Consider the following 17277-nt stretch of genomic DNA (forward strand, 5'->3'; position numbering starts at 1 on the left):
TGCAAGGAGATCCAAACAGTCCATCCTAAAGGAAATCAGTCCTGAATATTCATTGGAAGGACTGATGTTGAGGCTGAAATGCCAATACTTTGGCCACCTAATGCAAAGAACTGACTCATTTGAAAAGACCCTGATGCTGGGAAAGATTGAAGGTGGGAGGAGAAGGGATCAACAGAGGATGAGGTGGTTGGATGGCATCACTGACTCATGGACATGAGTCTGAGTAAACTCCGAGTGTTGGTGATGGACAGGGTGACCTGGTGCACTTCAGTCGATGGGGTCACAAGGAGTTGGACACGACTGATCAACTGAACTGAACCAATCCTCAGTCAGAGGCAGGCAGCCTCTCCCTCTCTCTCCAACACCCTCCCATCCCTTACTGCCCAGCAATTGGCCATTCTTTCTAAACCCTGCCCATGTGTAACTCCTGGTGAAATTGGCATGCCTTCCTCATCTCTCCCTGCTCCAAAGTCAAAGGTGACCCCTCTCTTCCATCTACCACTCCAAACCCATCTACTACACCATGTTACTTATCTACATTCCTTTCTCTGCCATATTAGTTTATTAGCCTGATGGGGGCAGGGAACATGTCTTATTTTATTCTATATCCCCAGAATGCTTGACCCAATGTCACTCTTCATAAATCTTCTCTGAAGTAACTGAAGTGGCATTTGGATTGTCAGATCATCAAAAGCAACTGTAGCAAAGCATCCACTACCTGGGGGTCAGACTAAGGTCTCACTGAATATGTGACATACTTTGTCATGTGATGTAGATGGCATTAAGAGATGCAGTTTTCACCCACCATTCTTAAATTAGGTGCCCCTCTCTCTCTTCACCTCTTTCCCAATACAGGCCACCTATCTATAAACAGGGAGGAGTACAAACCCTGTCTATACATCCCTTGTCAGAAACCCATCTTTACCTAGTGGTCAGTCTTTCTAGAGTTTATGTCTCTGCAAATAAAGAACAGTAGCAAGACTCACTCTAAATCTCCCTAAAAAAGGTATCAGAAGTCTACTGCCAGCGCTCCCCCACATACCCTTAATTTCTGTCTCAAGTGAAGCTGGTAGATTGGGTCTGATCACTTCCCCTGCCAGTGTGGGTCTCTAGTCATGCTGATGGTGGCTTAGCTGAGAGTTGCAGACATCTCTTCTGTTATCTGCCTCCATCACCAAATGGCCCTGCCAGCTCCTCCTCTGGGGCCCAGGACCACCTGATCAGTTTAATATATCCTTTCTTGAGGTAAAGGACAAGAGCAGTACAGGGTGTATTTACCTGGATGATACTTAGTACTGAATCTGACAGAGACTGAATTGAGAATGAAACCTTTTAAACCATCCTGTCTCTTGGTATCCTGCAATTCTGTCTCATTGCAATCCACAGAGTAAGAGTCCAGCGATCAAAAGAATGGTAGAGCCCGAGATGGGAGACAGAGCTAATTTGGCAGCCCCAAGGTGCAGTTACAGTGCCTTTCAAAAATAAAGGATCCACCCAAATCGAGATAGTCCAGAATCATTTCTTAAATCAACATGAAATTAATAAATAAGACACTGAAAATCAAACACTGTTCAAATGTAAAGGGCAGCATTGCACAAATCTCCATGAAACAAAAACATTATGATGTTCCTTTGCTAAAAATCCAGAACTGCAGAGCACTCAGCCTCGAAAATCTGAGGAGAGAGTCAACCTGTCAAAATCTGAAGCTGTTATTTAAGACAATCAGTGCGGCAGATATAATGGGCCACTCAACTACTGCCTACAGCACATGTGGATTTGATGAGGTATTTGAAGATAATCAAGAGAAAAGTTGCATTTAGACTTTTTTATAAAACTATACCACATATAAAGATTTCATACAAAGCATAGTGTTGAATATGAGGTCATTCTCATTTTTATGAAAGAAAGCAATGTGAAAGATGATACAATTTAACAAGCATTTCTGGTATACATACTATATATCTGGTACTGTGCTAAAAACAGGGATAGGAGAATAAATAAGACTCACTGTTTGTTCTTAAATAGTTCAACACAGAGTGGAGGAGACAGAATGGTTGCACTCTGTGGTCAAGCCCAGCCAGTTCCTCTCCTGCATTCACGTGGACTTCTTTCCCTGGCCCACTGCATCTAGACTGCATGGCCAGTCTGACCAGTGGAATGCTGGCACAAGTGATGTCTGCCACTTCCAGGCCAAGCCCCCAGGCTTCTGTGGCATCCTCCACACTCTCCTTGCTCACCAGTTGGCACAGGGCAGGGAATCTGCAGAAAACCCAAAACCAAAAGGAACAGCAGTAGGTGGCTGCATGGGTCACATACCCCATCTAACCCTGAGAAAGTGATAAACCACTGTCCTTTGGGGGTTGTCTGTTAAGTTAGAAGACCCTGATGAGTAGACAGTACAATGTAAGATATGGTTCACTGCACAGGGAGTTACAGGAACACAAGTATGAAGCCCCTAAGTGACGGTGAGGGAAAAGGGAGGAAGGGAATTCCTAGAGAAGAGGCAGTTGGAGTTTCATCCCAAAAGATGAGCAGGATTCACTTGGGGTGGGGGAAAATGTGAAAGTTTTACGTCACATGTGCGAATTTAAAGGGTATAAAGGAATAGAGAAAATACTGGACCCAGAAGCAAAGTGGGTTTTCACATAATAGCAGTGAAGAGCCATTTACATATCCCAGCAATACTCCAGACAGGATCAGATCTACAGCTGAAAGGTCCTCAATGGAGACCAGTTTGAAAGAACTGGGAACTAACTGTGGTGTTGGAGAAGACTCTGGAGAGTCCCTTGGATTGCAAGGAGATCCAACCAGTCCATCCTAAAGAAGATCAGACCTGGGTGTTCATTGGAAAGACTGATGTTGAGGTTGAAACTCCAATACTTTGGCCCCCTGATGCAAACTGACTCATTTGAAAAGACCCTGATGCTGGGAATAATTGAGGGCAGGAGGAGAAGGGGACGAGAGAGGATGAGATGGTTGGATGGAATCACCAACTCAACGAACATAGGTTTGGGTGGACTCCAGGAATTGGTGATGGACTCCTGGCATGCTTCAGTTGGTGATGGACAGGGAGGCCTGGCATGCTGCAGTTCATGGGGTCGCAAAGAGTTGGACACGACTGAGTGACTGAACTGAACTGAGTGGCAGAAAGGCCAACTACAGGTCTACTGCAGTTCCCCACAGTAGGAATGAGAAAGGACTGGTGTGGGGCAGAAAGAAAGAAGCAAATCTAAGAAATACCACATGGAAGCATCAAAGGACTTTTCTGACCAACCGGACAAGTAATAGAATATGGAGGATGAGAGGTCATCCAGGAACGAAGGATTTCCGGTTTCTGAATTAGACAACCAGGTGAATGGTGGTACCAGAAATGAAGAAAGAGTCTACAGGAGGATGTGTATGTGTTTAGTCGCTCATCGGAGTCCAACTCTTTGCAACCTCATGAACTATAGCTCACCAGGCTCCTCTGTCCATGGCGATTCTCCAGGCAAGAATACTGGAATGGATTGCCATTTCCTCCCGCAGGAGATCTTCCCAACCCAGGGATCAAACCTAGGTCTCCCTCACTGCAGGCAGATTCTTTACTATCTGAACCACCAGGACAGGAGGATAGGGACATGCAGACGGACAGAGAACAAGCTGGGCTTAAACTATGTATGGGACATCAAGGTGGTGAAGTCCAGAAGCTGCTGGATATTGAGGTCGATAGTAAGTTCAAGACTAGAGGTGTGTGCCTGAGGGAAGCTGAAGCCATGGAATGGATGAGATCCAACTGAAATAAAGCAAAGAACCCCAAGGCACCAGCACACAAGGGAAACCATATTGGATGCACCTGCAAAGACACAGAAGACAGAGACATGTCTAGAAATTCTGGGTAGAGAGAGTTTTAAAAGGTGAGATATCAAAAAATAAGGACTGAAAAGTAACCACGGCTCTTAGCTGTCATATCCTGATAATCTTGTTAAGAGCACTCTCACTGGAAAACAACAACTTGCACTCATCTATTGGGATGGTAATAATGGGGACTAGAGGATAATGAGTCCTTCTAAAGAGGTATCTAACCTCAGCTCCAACTGAAGGCTGCCTGCCATGTGGGAAAGTAAAGCCCAGTCGTCTCAGAGCTTCTGATTCTTTTTTCCCTAAAAGATAGAAATCTGGAGTTTTGCATGAAATCTCAATATTATTTAAACATGGCAAAATTCAAAATATAACACTGAGCAGAACTTAAAAAACACTTCTGTGGGTCATAGCAGACCCTACGAGCCCTGTGTTTGCAAACTTAGAGGCTGCTCAATGCAAGTCAAGCAATAGAACCAAAACCAAGTTAGAAGCATGTGCCTTGCTGATGGTGAGTCAGTCCTGTCTACATGCTGGAAAGAGCATCTAGTTCACACATTGCGAGAGGAGAGAACTGAATAGGAAATAAAGCACTCAAGTCAGTCACTGCCCAGTAAACTGAAAAGCATTTGGGGAATTCAGTGTGGTCCTAGCTTATGTATAAAGGAAACTTATCATCTGGAAACAAGACATCAAAAGCTGAAAAATTCAGGAATTTAAGAGTTCTAATTTTTTCTTCCCGGCTAGTCACACATAATATCACACCTAATTCTTGCCATTGTACAAATTCTAAAATTGATCTCACAGTCAACCAGGAGAGTCCATTGCTCTTAACTAATTCCAATCTGAGAAGCTGATCTCAACTTGTAAAACCAACAAATTATTCCAAATATCTGAATACAGAAGAGATTCATTTTGAAAGTCAATCAGATGCTTCTTTAAAACAACAACAACAACACTATCCTCATAAACATAGATCTGCAAATCTTCCTAAAAATTCTATCATACCCACTACCCCATAAACTCAGTGTTCATACTATTCGACTCCTGAACTCACACACATGCACACACTATACACTCTTATTTATACTTTTGTTACTGAACAAATACTTCCCCTTATTTACTTATATATAAAATCAATGTTCAATTTAATAAGTTATTTGAACACCTGCTGGGAGAATGCACTTAGGGTAGGAGTAGAAAGGCAGTTACTAATAACAAGTTGGTCCGGAGGTGTCTAAGACATATTATCTGCTGTCAAATGAGTTTAAAAATCAAATCAGTTCAGTGATAGCAAAAGATTAGTAGTAGTAGTAGCAGTAGATTAGTGATTCTCAATTCTAACTGGGCATTTGTATCATCTGAAGTATCTTTTTTTAATACCAATGCCCAGGTTTCACTCCAAATCCATGGAAGAAAAGGACTGAAACATGTATTATTTAAAATCTTAAAATTAGAGGTAACTAATGATCAACCAAGTTGAGAGCCCTGCAGGATATGGTTCAATTAGACATTCACCTGTGACGTGTAATTTTGATGATTAATTAACTAATTATTCAATGATCCCCACCTTGACTACTGAAGAGTAGTCCCCTCTCCACTAACTACTTAACTGAACTGGATTTAGAGCCTGAGATGAAGATAAACTACCAGGATCCAAAGACAAGCAATCCCTTAATTCTTGCCCCTTGGTCAATTCACCTCCCTAGTAGAGGTTATCAAAGGACAGGGATCAGGGAGGCCACAGGAACCTCAAAGTCTGAGTGAATTCAGAACGTAATTAAAGCTTTCCCCAAAGCTCCCTCAGTTTCTTCAGTGTCTTACCTACTTCTGGCCTTATCTGATGCTGATTCAGCTGGCTTCCCACATTCCACAAATACCAGCTTCCTTTGTTTCTTCTCAGCTGGAGGTGGCCAGTGCTCTGCTTCTGCTCACAAAACCCAGACTGTCCTCCTTGGGCTTCATGTACCCTTCAAACTGTAGAAACCCCAACTCTCTCCTCAATCTTGAAATCTGCCTTTCTCCCATCTAAATTATTCAGGGTTCCAGAAGAAACAGGCTTCATTTACATTCATGTTCCCACTTAACCTGTTTCTTTACCTCCTTACCTCTCTACCCAGATATCTCAGAGATCATGCCCAATTTTTCAATGTGTAATGAGACTGAAGAAGATTCTTCAGACTTGATTTGCAAATCTTGCAATATTTTTCGCAGAAATCAGACTTTTCCCTGTAACATATGGACCTATACTGTAAAAGATAGGATTTAAAGGAGTGTGAGGATGCTTTGAAGGCTTCCTGGGTGGCTCAGCGGTAAAGAATTTGCTGACAATGGAGGAGACACAAGAGACCAGGTTTGATCCCTGTGTCAGGAAGAGATGGAAACGACAACTCACTCCAGTATTCCTGCCTGGGAAATCCCATGGACGGAGGAGCCTGGCAGGCTATAGACTATGGGGTCGCAAAGATTTGGACACGACTCAGCACATACACAAGCCTCCCTTTGCAAGAAACACAACAGCTATTGCTATCACTGGGTTGATATGTTATTGTAGCAGTTTATAGATGGCTTTTTAAAAAAACGAACTGTAAAAAAATAAATAAGATGATAAGTTCCACTGCATAGTGACTTACTAGGCTCCATATTAATAACTGAGAGTAAGGACCTGGAAACACAGTTCCTGGGTTCAAATCTCAATTCTACCACATACTAGTCATACTTCTGTGCTTTTCCCCCATCTGTAAAATGGGGATATTAGTACCTCGTTCACGGAGTTAGTCATTTGATATACATAAAGCACCTAGAACAGTGCCTGTACCAAGTTAAGTACAATTCCTCTTGGCTGTTGTGTTATTACTACTGAGTAAGCCCATCCTCATCGGCTTGCAGCTTCGGCGGCCCTCATTAAGTCTGTGCTTCCCTGGTGGTTCAGACAGTAAAGAATCCACCTGCCAATGCAGGAGATCCAGGTTCGATCCCTGGGTCGGGGAAGAGCCTCTAGAGGAAGAAACGGCAACCCACTTCAATATTCTTGCCTGGAAAATGCCATGGACAGAGGAGCCTTGCAGGCTACAGCCCACTGGGTTGCAGAGTCGGACATAACCGACTGAGTAACACACAAGGCTTAAAACCTTGCTGTCCAGAGAAACAAACCGTTTAAACCTTTCACTAATTTAAAGAAACTGAATTTATGCCAAGTTGTTTTTGAAATTGAATTTTGATATTTCTGGTCTTTTCCCATCATTTTCTAAATTCAATGGATAAAAGCGTGGACTTTATCGAAGTATTTCGTGACATTTTAGTTCCATTAGGAATATAATTTAATATTAGTTAAAGCCTTGTTATGATTACAATGCTATTTAAAACGAAACTATGAGAGAGGAGTATTTTGGGAGGGAAAAATAGCACTCTCCAGTTATTAAATTGAGATTTTAAAAGCCAAAGAAGGGAGGGAGAATTTATTAGTTGCAGGTGACCTTTAAATGTCACATTCACTAATGTATAAATGTAAACACAGAAAAATGTAATGTCTGGTAATAATGGTAAACTGATCAATACAATTACATTATGGGATCTGTGATATTATAAATTATGCTTTCAGTACAGAATATTGATAGTTTTTTTAACACCTTTTAAGATCAAATTATAATGCATTAAATATCCTATAATTAATTCCCTGTGTGCTATTTATAAGCTTATAGCTTACTTCTATTACTTGGACAGCTCCATGTATCAAATTTCTAAATATTCGAGGTTTTAGAATTAAATTATTTTTCACAATGTTTAAAAAAATAAAAATAAGTTTATCATCTCAATAAACCACCTCTCAGTGAAATTTGCTTTAATAATTTGTCTAGAATAGCATGGTTAGGTTTAACCTTAGACTACTTTCAGAAGTTACAGAAATAAGATTTTAAGGACAACTGGCTACTTGTGTCACTTTTCATTTTTAACTGAATTACACAATATAAACAGCATGCGCTATTGTAACAAAGGAAAAAAACCATTAGGTAGATACTTATATAGGCTACTTTGATTACTGTCCCTCTCTGCCTCAATTCCATTAGTAAAAAGTCCAGCTTTAGAGATTATATTTAATATATTAACAGACCATTCTCTACGCTCATCTTTAGCTCTTGACTGTTCCAGGAAATATGCACATGCATTTATCCAGAGTGGAATTTTTTCCTGTATAATAATTCCAAGTGGAGGCACAGAGATGCAGAGATTTTCTTAAATGCCTCAGCTATATATGTTTAGAAAAAACAATTGCTTTCATGCCTTGGATAACCGAGATGACATTAAAAGAAACTACATCTTTCCATCATGAAATTGGCCAACATACCTTTTCTACAGTTCTCACAGCATGAGGACAAGCATTAAGAAAACCACTGGCCTCTAAATTAAAACTTTATGATTTGTCCTATTTGAGGGAGATTTGGGGCAAACAAGATATCCCTTTGGAGGATTCAAAAAAAAAAAGATGCCCCTGGAGGACTCCATTTAAAGTTTTCATTGAAACTTTTTTCTTTAAAAAAGAAACAGGCCCAGCATGTTACCCAAACACTCAGTATGAGTTCCAGAGTCTAGCTACGGCTTCTGAATATTTTAAGTATGCCTTACACACTTACAAACACTTCTGGAACCTTACCTAGATTTCACTTGTTCCTGGCTTCAGGGACAGAGCTGGGAACAGTCTTTGTCATCATTTCGACAGTCACCCCGGACCTGACACTGCCCACACACTTAGTAAATGCTGATAGAAAGCGAGGTGTTAAAGTAAAAATAGCAAAGTGCAGACTGGTTGCTGTCAGCACGCCGCATCCTTCCACCTGACCTCCTGCTGGAGTCATTGAGATAGGCCAGCTCCAGAGGCTGAAATTCCAAGGGCCCCATTAGTTGTAACTTCCGAGTATCTGTTACTTACACCAATCAACTTTCTAACCCAAGGATTCGAAGTAGGGCGGGCCTTAGCTGGTCAAAACTCACATCTGAGGTGAGCAACACCTTCAAGTGCTCCCCTGAGGTCTGTTCGCTCCAACAACTTCTAAAGCAGTGCTTGTCAAACTTCACTGGCTATTGCAATTGCCTGGGAGCTTGTTGAAAAGCAGGTTTTGAGGCCGTGGGCTTGGACCGGGGAACCAGATGTTGCGGTTCAAACGAGCCCCCAAGTGATTCGGTTGCCGCGGTTCCAACCACCACCCCGAAACAAGCAAGGCCCACAAACGCCCAGATCCCTCATATTAGCAACATACAAAACTTGCGGCCACAGGTCGTGACAAATCAGGTCGCCGAGGTGCTCTGCGTTCCCAGAGTGTCGCCACCCTGTCCTCGGGGCACCTGGCAGGTGCGGTGGCGGCGGAGCGCTCCCGGGTAGCCAGTCCGCAGCCGCGCCCCCTCCTCCGCCCCGCCCGCGCGCCCCCAGCGCCGCGCCCACCTTCTCGCGGGTCTTCAGGTACCGCTGCAGCGCCTGCTGTGTGAGCTCCCGGACGCGCAGCTGGCCCTCCTTGCAGGGCACCACGATTCCGGTCCTGCCGAAACACACGGTCACTTTCATCCTGGCCCCCGGCGACCACGCCGGGCCCGGCCGAACAGGTGTCTGGGCCGGCGGGCGCGGCCCCACTCTCAGGGGACACCGGGCGCCGGCAGAGACCCCGGGGCTCCTCTCCCCGGCCCCTCTTCCGGATCAGGGGCTCGCAGCAGCGCCCCTCCGCCCGGGGCAGGCGGCCGCCGGCGGGCGGGAATCGATCTGAGAGCAGGCGGCAGCGGGGAGGGCTACCTCCCAGGTGGCCGGGGGCCGGGGAAGCCGGGGGCCGGGCTGCTCCTCCCGCTCCTGCTCCGGCTCCGGCTCCGGCTCGGGCCCGGCCCTGGCGGCTGCTCCCCGCCCGCCAAAGCGAAACTGCCGGCCTGGTCCTGGCCCTGGCCCTGGCGACGGCGGGGTCGGCCCCAAGCCCCGGGCTGGAGTGGGCGGCGGCAGCGGCAGCGCGCGGGGCCAGAGTTGGGAGGAAACTTTTGCGCCGGATCCCAACTCCTCTGCCGCGCGCCGCGCTCTGGGCTCCCGCGGCCCCCGGGCCGGCCTGGGCCCGGCTCTTAAAGGGGCCGCGGCGCTCCCCGGGCCCGCAGTGCACTCGGCGGCGCGGGGCGGGGGCCGTGCGGGGCGGTAACCGGAGACCGGAGACTGCTCCCCCTCCCTCGGTCTCTCCCTGGCTCTGTCCCTCCCGCACACGCACGGATCTCTAGGGAATTGTAACGGGACCTCAGAGCTCCCCACCGGGGGATTGAAACCGGATCTCATAAAGCACACTCCAGGGAATAGCTGAGAGACTGCAGAGCTACACCCTTAAAACCAAGGGATTGGAGCCAGATTCGAGGAGAGCCCGGGAGCAGGTGCTTCTCGCCCCGCCCACTGAAAACACCTCTAGGCGTGAAGGTTCGCAGATACTGAGCTGCAGCGGTGGCCAAAGGACCTGTTAAGAATTTAGTCTTGAGCACAGCACCGCATCTGCCCTCTAAAGCTCTTTGATGGAAAAAGTGAAGGGATTCTTGGAGAAAACGTAGTAGTGGAATCTTCCTTTTAGGGAGAACACTCAATATTCCCTCAAAAGGCCACATCCCAGACCCAGATACATGGTGGATGTTCACATTTATCCTTCTGAAATGCGCTTCCGGTCGAACTTTTGACTACAGAAAAATAAATTTCAACACTTTTAAGCTCGTGATTTGGTAGTTGTGTATCCATCGCCAATTGAAAGGGCCATATCTGGGATGGGGTAAATCGACAGATAACATCTGTACCATTTTTAGCTCACACATAAATGAGCTCCTTTGAAAGCAACAATTACCCTTTAAGGAAAGTATTATTCTTCCCAATTTATCATAAAGAATGGTACCCAGGAAGATTAAGGAAATGAGATGACCATGGAGTTATGCTAAGATGAACTCCGTTCTTCCAATCCGCTCAATCCCCCGTCTCCCCCACACTTTTCTTCACAATCCAGATCATCCAACAAGTTCCTCAGGACTACATCACGTTTCTAAAAAAGAGATCTGTTCCACTGCGTACCAGGTGGCGTTAAGGCAGTGCTGTCAGTTTTATTAAGCATGAAAATCTTTTCTAAAGTTGTGGTGTAGTTTCTTTTTGTTACTGTTCAGTCATCAAGTCTTGACTGACTCTGTGATCCCATGGACTGCAGCATGCCAGGCTTCCTTGTTCTTCACTATCTCTCGCCTTTACTCAAATGCATGTCCATTGAGTCAATGATGTCATCCAACTATCTCATCCTCTGTCATCCCCTTCTCCTCCTGCCCTCAACCTTTCCCAGCATCAAGGTCATTTCCAATGAATTGGCTCTTGGCATCGGGTGACCAAAGTATTGGAGGTTCATCTTCAGCATCAGTTCTTCCAATGAATATTCAGGTTTGATTTCCTTTAGGGTTGACTGGTTTGATCTCCTTGCTGTCCAAGGGACTCTCAAGAGTCTTCCCCAGCATAGTTCGAAAGCATCAGTTCTTCACTGCTCAGCCTTCTTTATGGTCCAGCTCTCACATCCATACATGACGACTGGAGAAACCATAGCTTTGACTGTACAGATCTTTGTGAGCAAAGATGTCTCTGCTTTTTAACGCACTATCTAGGTTAGTCATAGATTTTCTTCCAAAAAGCAAGCGTCTTTTAATTTCATGGTTGCAGTTTTAAATTTTTTAATTCATTCATACATGCAACATTTGTGTGTGTGTGTGCATGTGCACGTGCATGCATGGTCTTCTGTGTACAGGGCCCTATATACAGGGCCTTATATACGCTCAGTGGCGTATATCTGAATGTCATGATTGAAGAGGATCATGAGGACTAAGAAGTTGATTTTAAGAAGATGTATATATATGGCTGAGTCCCTTCATTGTTCACCTGAAACTATCACAACATTATAAATTGACTATGCTGCTGCTGCTGCTAAGTCGCTTCAGTCATGTCCGGCTCTGTGTGACCCCATAGACGGCAGCCCACCAGGCTCCCCCGTCCCTGGGATTCTCCAGGCGAGAACACTGGAGTGGGTTGCCATTTCCTTCTCCAATGCATGAAAGTAAAAAGTGAAAGTGAAGTCGCCCAGTCACGTCCGACTCTTAGCGACCCCATAGACGGCAGCCGACCAGGCTCCTCTGCCCATGGGATTTTCCAGGCAAGAGTACTGGAGTGGGTTGCCATTGTCTTCTCCGATTAATTGACTATACCCCAATACAAAGTAAAAAGTTTAAAAAGAATTATACACACACAAGAAGATGTACATTAGTATTAATTTGGTTGCAAATCCAATATAAACTAATTTAAATAAACTAAAGAGAGGATCTATTTCCTTATAAAATCAGAAAAGCCAAAGGGCATTCCTTTGAGGCAAGACTGAATCCAGAAACTCAGTGTCCTCATGGTCATCTCTCTCCATCTGCTGGCTCTGTGTTCCTCTGTATTGTCGCCATTCTCAGACAGTCTGTCCCTCAGGAGGCAAAGATGGCCAGTCCCAGAGTTTCAAGTTTATACAGTCTGATAGGCAGCCAACCCAGACATCACTGAGCCTTTTGCTGGTGAGAACTTACATATCCAAGCTTAAGTCACGTACATTCCCCCTGGCAAGATGAATGCAGCATTGATTGACCAGGCCTGGTTCACCTGCAGCTAAATCACGTGGAATAAGAACAGGTGAATGGTGAACCACAATAGATGAGACCAAAATAAAAATTTTAGCTATAACAAAACATAAGATTGCTTCCCACCCTCAACGTTCTCATAGATAGTAGAGGCAACAAGATCTACAGATGTGAAGTTAAATAGAAATTACAAAACAACAATGAATGTGATAATTCTACTGAACATTATTGATTTAAAAACAGTCCAGGCACTGTTCTAGGTGTAGATGAATGATAGATATTACATACGTACAGATATATGCATGCATGTGTATGTATACATCATATGTTATATATCTATATTTTATTTCTTTTTGCAATAACCTGAGAAGGGAGAGAATTTTTTATCTTCTTTTTAGATATGAGGAAACTGAGGCCAAGGAAGGTGAAGGTCACATTCTTAGAAAGTATTGGAGACCAGCTTAGAACCTAGGGTATCTGAATCCAGAGCCTTCATAGCCACCACTGTGCTGATCTTATATGGGACATTCCAGATGAGCAGAGTGAACAAATAAATACTAATGCAGGACATTCATGTGTGACACTTTTAATGTTGCATATTATATGGACACTTAGGAGAGTACAAAGCAAAGGGTTTTAACTGATGAAATGGTCTTGCATGTTGCCATTCTTAATGCTCCACGGTGTTTTTTTCTTTAATTCTTCTTCACACTTGCTCCAGATTCCTCCTCTTCCAGATTCCTCCTCTTCGGCTCAGCGAACAGCTCCTGCTCCTCTTCCCACCCCACAATTTCAGCTTTAGCCCTTCCTCAATATCTAGAGCCCAGATCCACTGTCCTCAGGGATTTGAGAAACGCCACATGAATCACTAAGAACATCCAAGTTCTCCAAATCCTACTTGTAGAAAGAGTGGAATCAGGTCTTGTGAGTGCAGCAGAAGTTGTGAGGTATGAAATGAAGGTGCAGTGGAGGTGAGCACAGATATAAACAAGGCACTGTACCATCCTGCACAGTATGGAGCAGATGTTAATGGTCCAAACTAGTATTGCAAACAAATTGTAGTGTTTACATTTCAAGTTTATAGGATAGCCGCATTTAATTTGTTATTCAACTTTGTCATACCATACATAGAAGCGATTTATCATATATTAAGAAGTGATAGAAGAGAACATAGTTGCAACACACAGAAACTCAGGCCCAGCAGATTCCTAAATCAGTATTTCATGCCCCGTGGGATCTTCTGGGCAGAAGACAATAGAGAATTTGCCTTATTGAGTAACACTAGAGGATTCTAGGTCTGGGCTCCATTTTCTTGTTTTGCCTGTTGGATAGGTAGATATTGCCTGTGGTATGATATTTTCCCGTTTGTTATCCAACAGCTTAGCAAGGCTTGGAGTAGCCTGTGAAAACGTGTTATGCAGAGAACAATAATACTGATTGATATTACTAAACTGCTCTGTGTTATGGAAAGTATAACTAAAATGTCAGGTAACATTGGGTATCTATTGAAGAAAGAATGATAATTTTTAATATATAGCTGACCAGTCATCCATTCTGATGTTTTGCACTATTAACATGTATAATATCATATAAGAAATGAATCGCCAATCTAGGTTCGATGCAGGATACAAGATGCTTGGGGCTGGTGCACTGGGATGACCCAGAGGGATGGTATGGGGAGGGAAGTGGGATGGGAGTTCAGGACTGGGAACACGTGTACACCCGTGGCAGATTCATGTTGATTTATGGCAAAACCAATACAATATTGTAAAGTAACTAGCCTCCAATTAAAATAAATAAATTTAAATTTTAAAAATAGACAAATAATAAAATATTTTTATCTTTCAAGAAATTATGTATAACAAGCAATATTTATTGCAAGAAACTAATTGAATGGGAGATAAGCTTTTTGTGAAGATCCTTGGAGCCATTAATATAATAGATTATGTTCTTAGCTTCCTTATTAAAGCAGGTACCAGAGTGATAGCATAAGAGAAAAATGGGTATGATTTTTTCGTTCTTTCCTTCAGTGTTTAAAATCAAAGGGTTTGGTTTATTTTCTTTAACTTGGCAAGAATAAGTTTTTCTTAAGAGCTGTTTATCTCTAAATGCCTTATGGCATTCATCTGTTGACTGTTTCTATAGGTCTCCTTATAACATAAATATTTTACATCCTAAAGAGAGTATTGTGGGCTATCAACATTTGAGAGGTTCTTATTTATGCCTCTTCTGTAAGCTAGACTTGTAAGTTTCCACAGTGTTTTACCTAGACCACCCCTCCTTATAGTGAATTCAACTCTATGAATATTAATATCCTACTTTGATTTATGTTTTCTTGGAAAAGACCTGAATCATGAAATGAGTGCCTCTTTATAAAAACAAAATAAACAAACCAACACAAAGCCAGAAAATTGTTCCAGTTCTGTTTCATTTAGAGTTGATCACTAGTTAGATATTTTCCTCATTATGTGATCTCCTTCTCGGAAGTGTATTGTTGTTTAGTCACTAAGTTGTGTCCAACTGTGCAGCCCCATGGACTGCAGCCCACCAGGCTCCTCTGTGCACCGGATTTCCCAGGCAAGAATACTGGAGTGGGTTGCCATTCTCTTCTCCAGCGGACCTTCCCCACTCAGCAAATGAACACATGTCTCCTGCAATGCAGGCGATTCCTTACCACTAAGGCACCAGGGGCAACCCTGAAGTATATTAAGGTCCATGAATGCTGACCCCTAGGAAGAGATGCTATTTAGAGCATCAGGATTGCCGGGAGAAATATCAATAACCTCAGATATGCAAATGACACCACCCTTATGGGAGAAAGCAAAGAGAAATTGAAGAGACTCTTGATGAAAGTGAACGAGGACAATGAAAAAGTTGGCTTAAAGTTCAACATTCAGAAAACTAAGATCATGGCATCTGGTCCCATCACTTCATGGCAAATAGATGGAAACAGTGGCTGACTTTATTTTGGGGGGGGCTCCAAAATCACTGCAGATGGTGATTGCAGCCATGAAATTAAAAGACACTTGCTTCTTGGAAGAAAAGCTATGACCAACCTAGACAGCATTTTACAAAGCAGAGACATTACTTTGCTGACAGAGGCCCATCTAGACAAAGCTTCGGTTTTTCCAGTAGCCATGTATAGATGTGAGAGTTGGACTATAAAGAAAACTGAGCCCTGAAGAACTGATGCTCTTGAACTGTGGTGTTGAAGAAGACTCTTGATAGTCCCTTGGACAGCAAGAAGATCATGGGGATTCTCCAGGCAAGAATACTGCGGTGGGTTGCCATGCCCTCCTCCAGGGGATCTTCCCAACCCAGGGATTGAACACAGGTCTCTTGCATTGCAGGTGGATTCTTTACTGTCTGACCCACCAGGGAAGCCCATCTAGGGACTAGATATTCAGATTTAGGGACCATAGTTTTGGAGGTGAATATATCAGAACAGAGATTATCCCAAAAAGGAAAAAAGGAGTTTAAAAGGAAAAAACAAGAGGACTAGACTAGAACCCTGGAGAATGCCAATATTGAAGAGAGGGATACAGAGAAGTTATACTGTGTATGATGATGCATTATTAATTATAAGCTACTATTTTACTATGTATATAAAGTATTATCAATGTCAAAGATATGATAAGAAAGGGTGCTGCTGCCCTATGAAGACATAATGGTGGAGAACAGGAAATTGAATGTTAAAAATGGAAGGCAAGATAGTTTGACTGGAACACGTAGGCTTCATTGGAGTACAACATAGAATATAAGGTTATAAAGATACAGAAGAGGAAATGATTGAGGGAAATAACTGAGGGAGAACTATGAGATATATCCCTGGTGGCTCAGAGGTTAAAGCGTCTGCCTGGAATGCAGGAGACCCGGGTTCAATCCCTGGGTCAGGGAAGATTTCCCTGGAGAAGGAAATGGCAACCCACTCCAGTACTCTTGCCTGGAGAATCCCATGGAGGGAGGAGCCTGGTGGACTACAGTCCATGGGGTCGTGAAGAGCTGGACACAACTGAGCGACTTCACTTTCACTTTCTATGAGATATAGAATAGGGAGTCTGGATCTGTTTCACCAAAGAAATATCTTCTTAGTGCTTGAGCAAAGGTGTAATATTCATAAAATAGCATTTGATTGTTATTATTCTGACATCTTCCTGTATAAAGAATTACAGTAGTACGTAACTAAAAGTTGGGGAGAATCCAAAAGAAGCATGCTAGAGTAAATTGCATAAAACTATATTGAAGTGAAACATCATATATGCACACAGGATGGAATATCCCTACCTGTACATGTGCTTATCCAAAGTAACGGACTATATGATTACTAATGTTCTGCCCTACTGCTCTTCCATGCACAGGAAGCAGAGGGTGCCACATGACTCAGAGTCTAGTCAGGCAAACTAAAAACAGACCTTATCTCAAACAGAGGGAATTAAATACAAGTTAATTGCACTGTTGATGGAAGGGCTGAAAAACCAAACAGGAAATGCAAGGCAACTTAAGAGATTCCCCACAGCAGGAAGCAGCTTCTTTCTCTTGGACTGGCTGGATGCAGAGAGGAGGTAGTAGTCTTAGCAGAATCCAGAAGTTGGGCAGCCTGGCAGGAGCTAAAACCTTAGCAGGGACTACCTGGAAGAAGCTGGGAGCTCTGAGAAAGGGACCCTCTCTGGGCAACCTAGAACTATAAGGAAAAACACGGTCAGAAGACAGAGATAGAGACAGCCTGAACAAGCTGGAAGCATTTTAGCAAGAAGGGTGGGGAAATATTTAGGAGCAAACATAATGACTGGCCCTGAAGGT

The 17277-nt window shown here is 43.5% G+C and overlaps 1 protein-coding gene and 1 non-coding gene across 5 annotated transcripts in view; one reads left to right on the forward strand and one right to left on the reverse strand.

Annotated features, from left to right (window-relative positions):
* Positions 1-9658, reverse strand: part of PARD3B (par-3 family cell polarity regulator beta) — a 1152049-nt gene extending 1142391 nt beyond the window's left edge. For 2 of the 4 annotated variants that reach the window (XM_040228724.1, XM_040228725.1), the window contains exon 1: positions 9275-9655. In XM_040228724.1, the coding sequence (XP_040084658.1) occupies positions 9275-9394 (120 nt within the window). In that variant the 5' untranslated portion in view covers positions 9395-9655. Of the gene's footprint in view, positions 1-9274 lie in introns of all 4 variants that reach the window. The other 2 variants (XM_040228721.1, XM_040228723.1) reach the window with 2 other exon arrangements.
* Positions 9659-16302: 6644 nt separating this feature from the next.
* On the forward strand, positions 16303-16375 carry TRNAS-GGA. Its single transcript has one exon. It is a non-coding gene; the product is annotated as a tRNA-Ser (tRNA).
* The last annotated feature ends 902 nt before the right edge of the window (positions 16376-17277 follow it).

This window comes from Oryx dammah, unplaced genomic scaffold (assembly GCF_014754425.2).
Source record: "Oryx dammah isolate SB20612 unplaced genomic scaffold, SCBI_Odam_1.1 HiC_scaffold_27, whole genome shotgun sequence".
In the NCBI taxonomy this organism is placed as follows: domain Eukaryota; kingdom Metazoa; phylum Chordata; class Mammalia; order Artiodactyla; family Bovidae; genus Oryx; species Oryx dammah.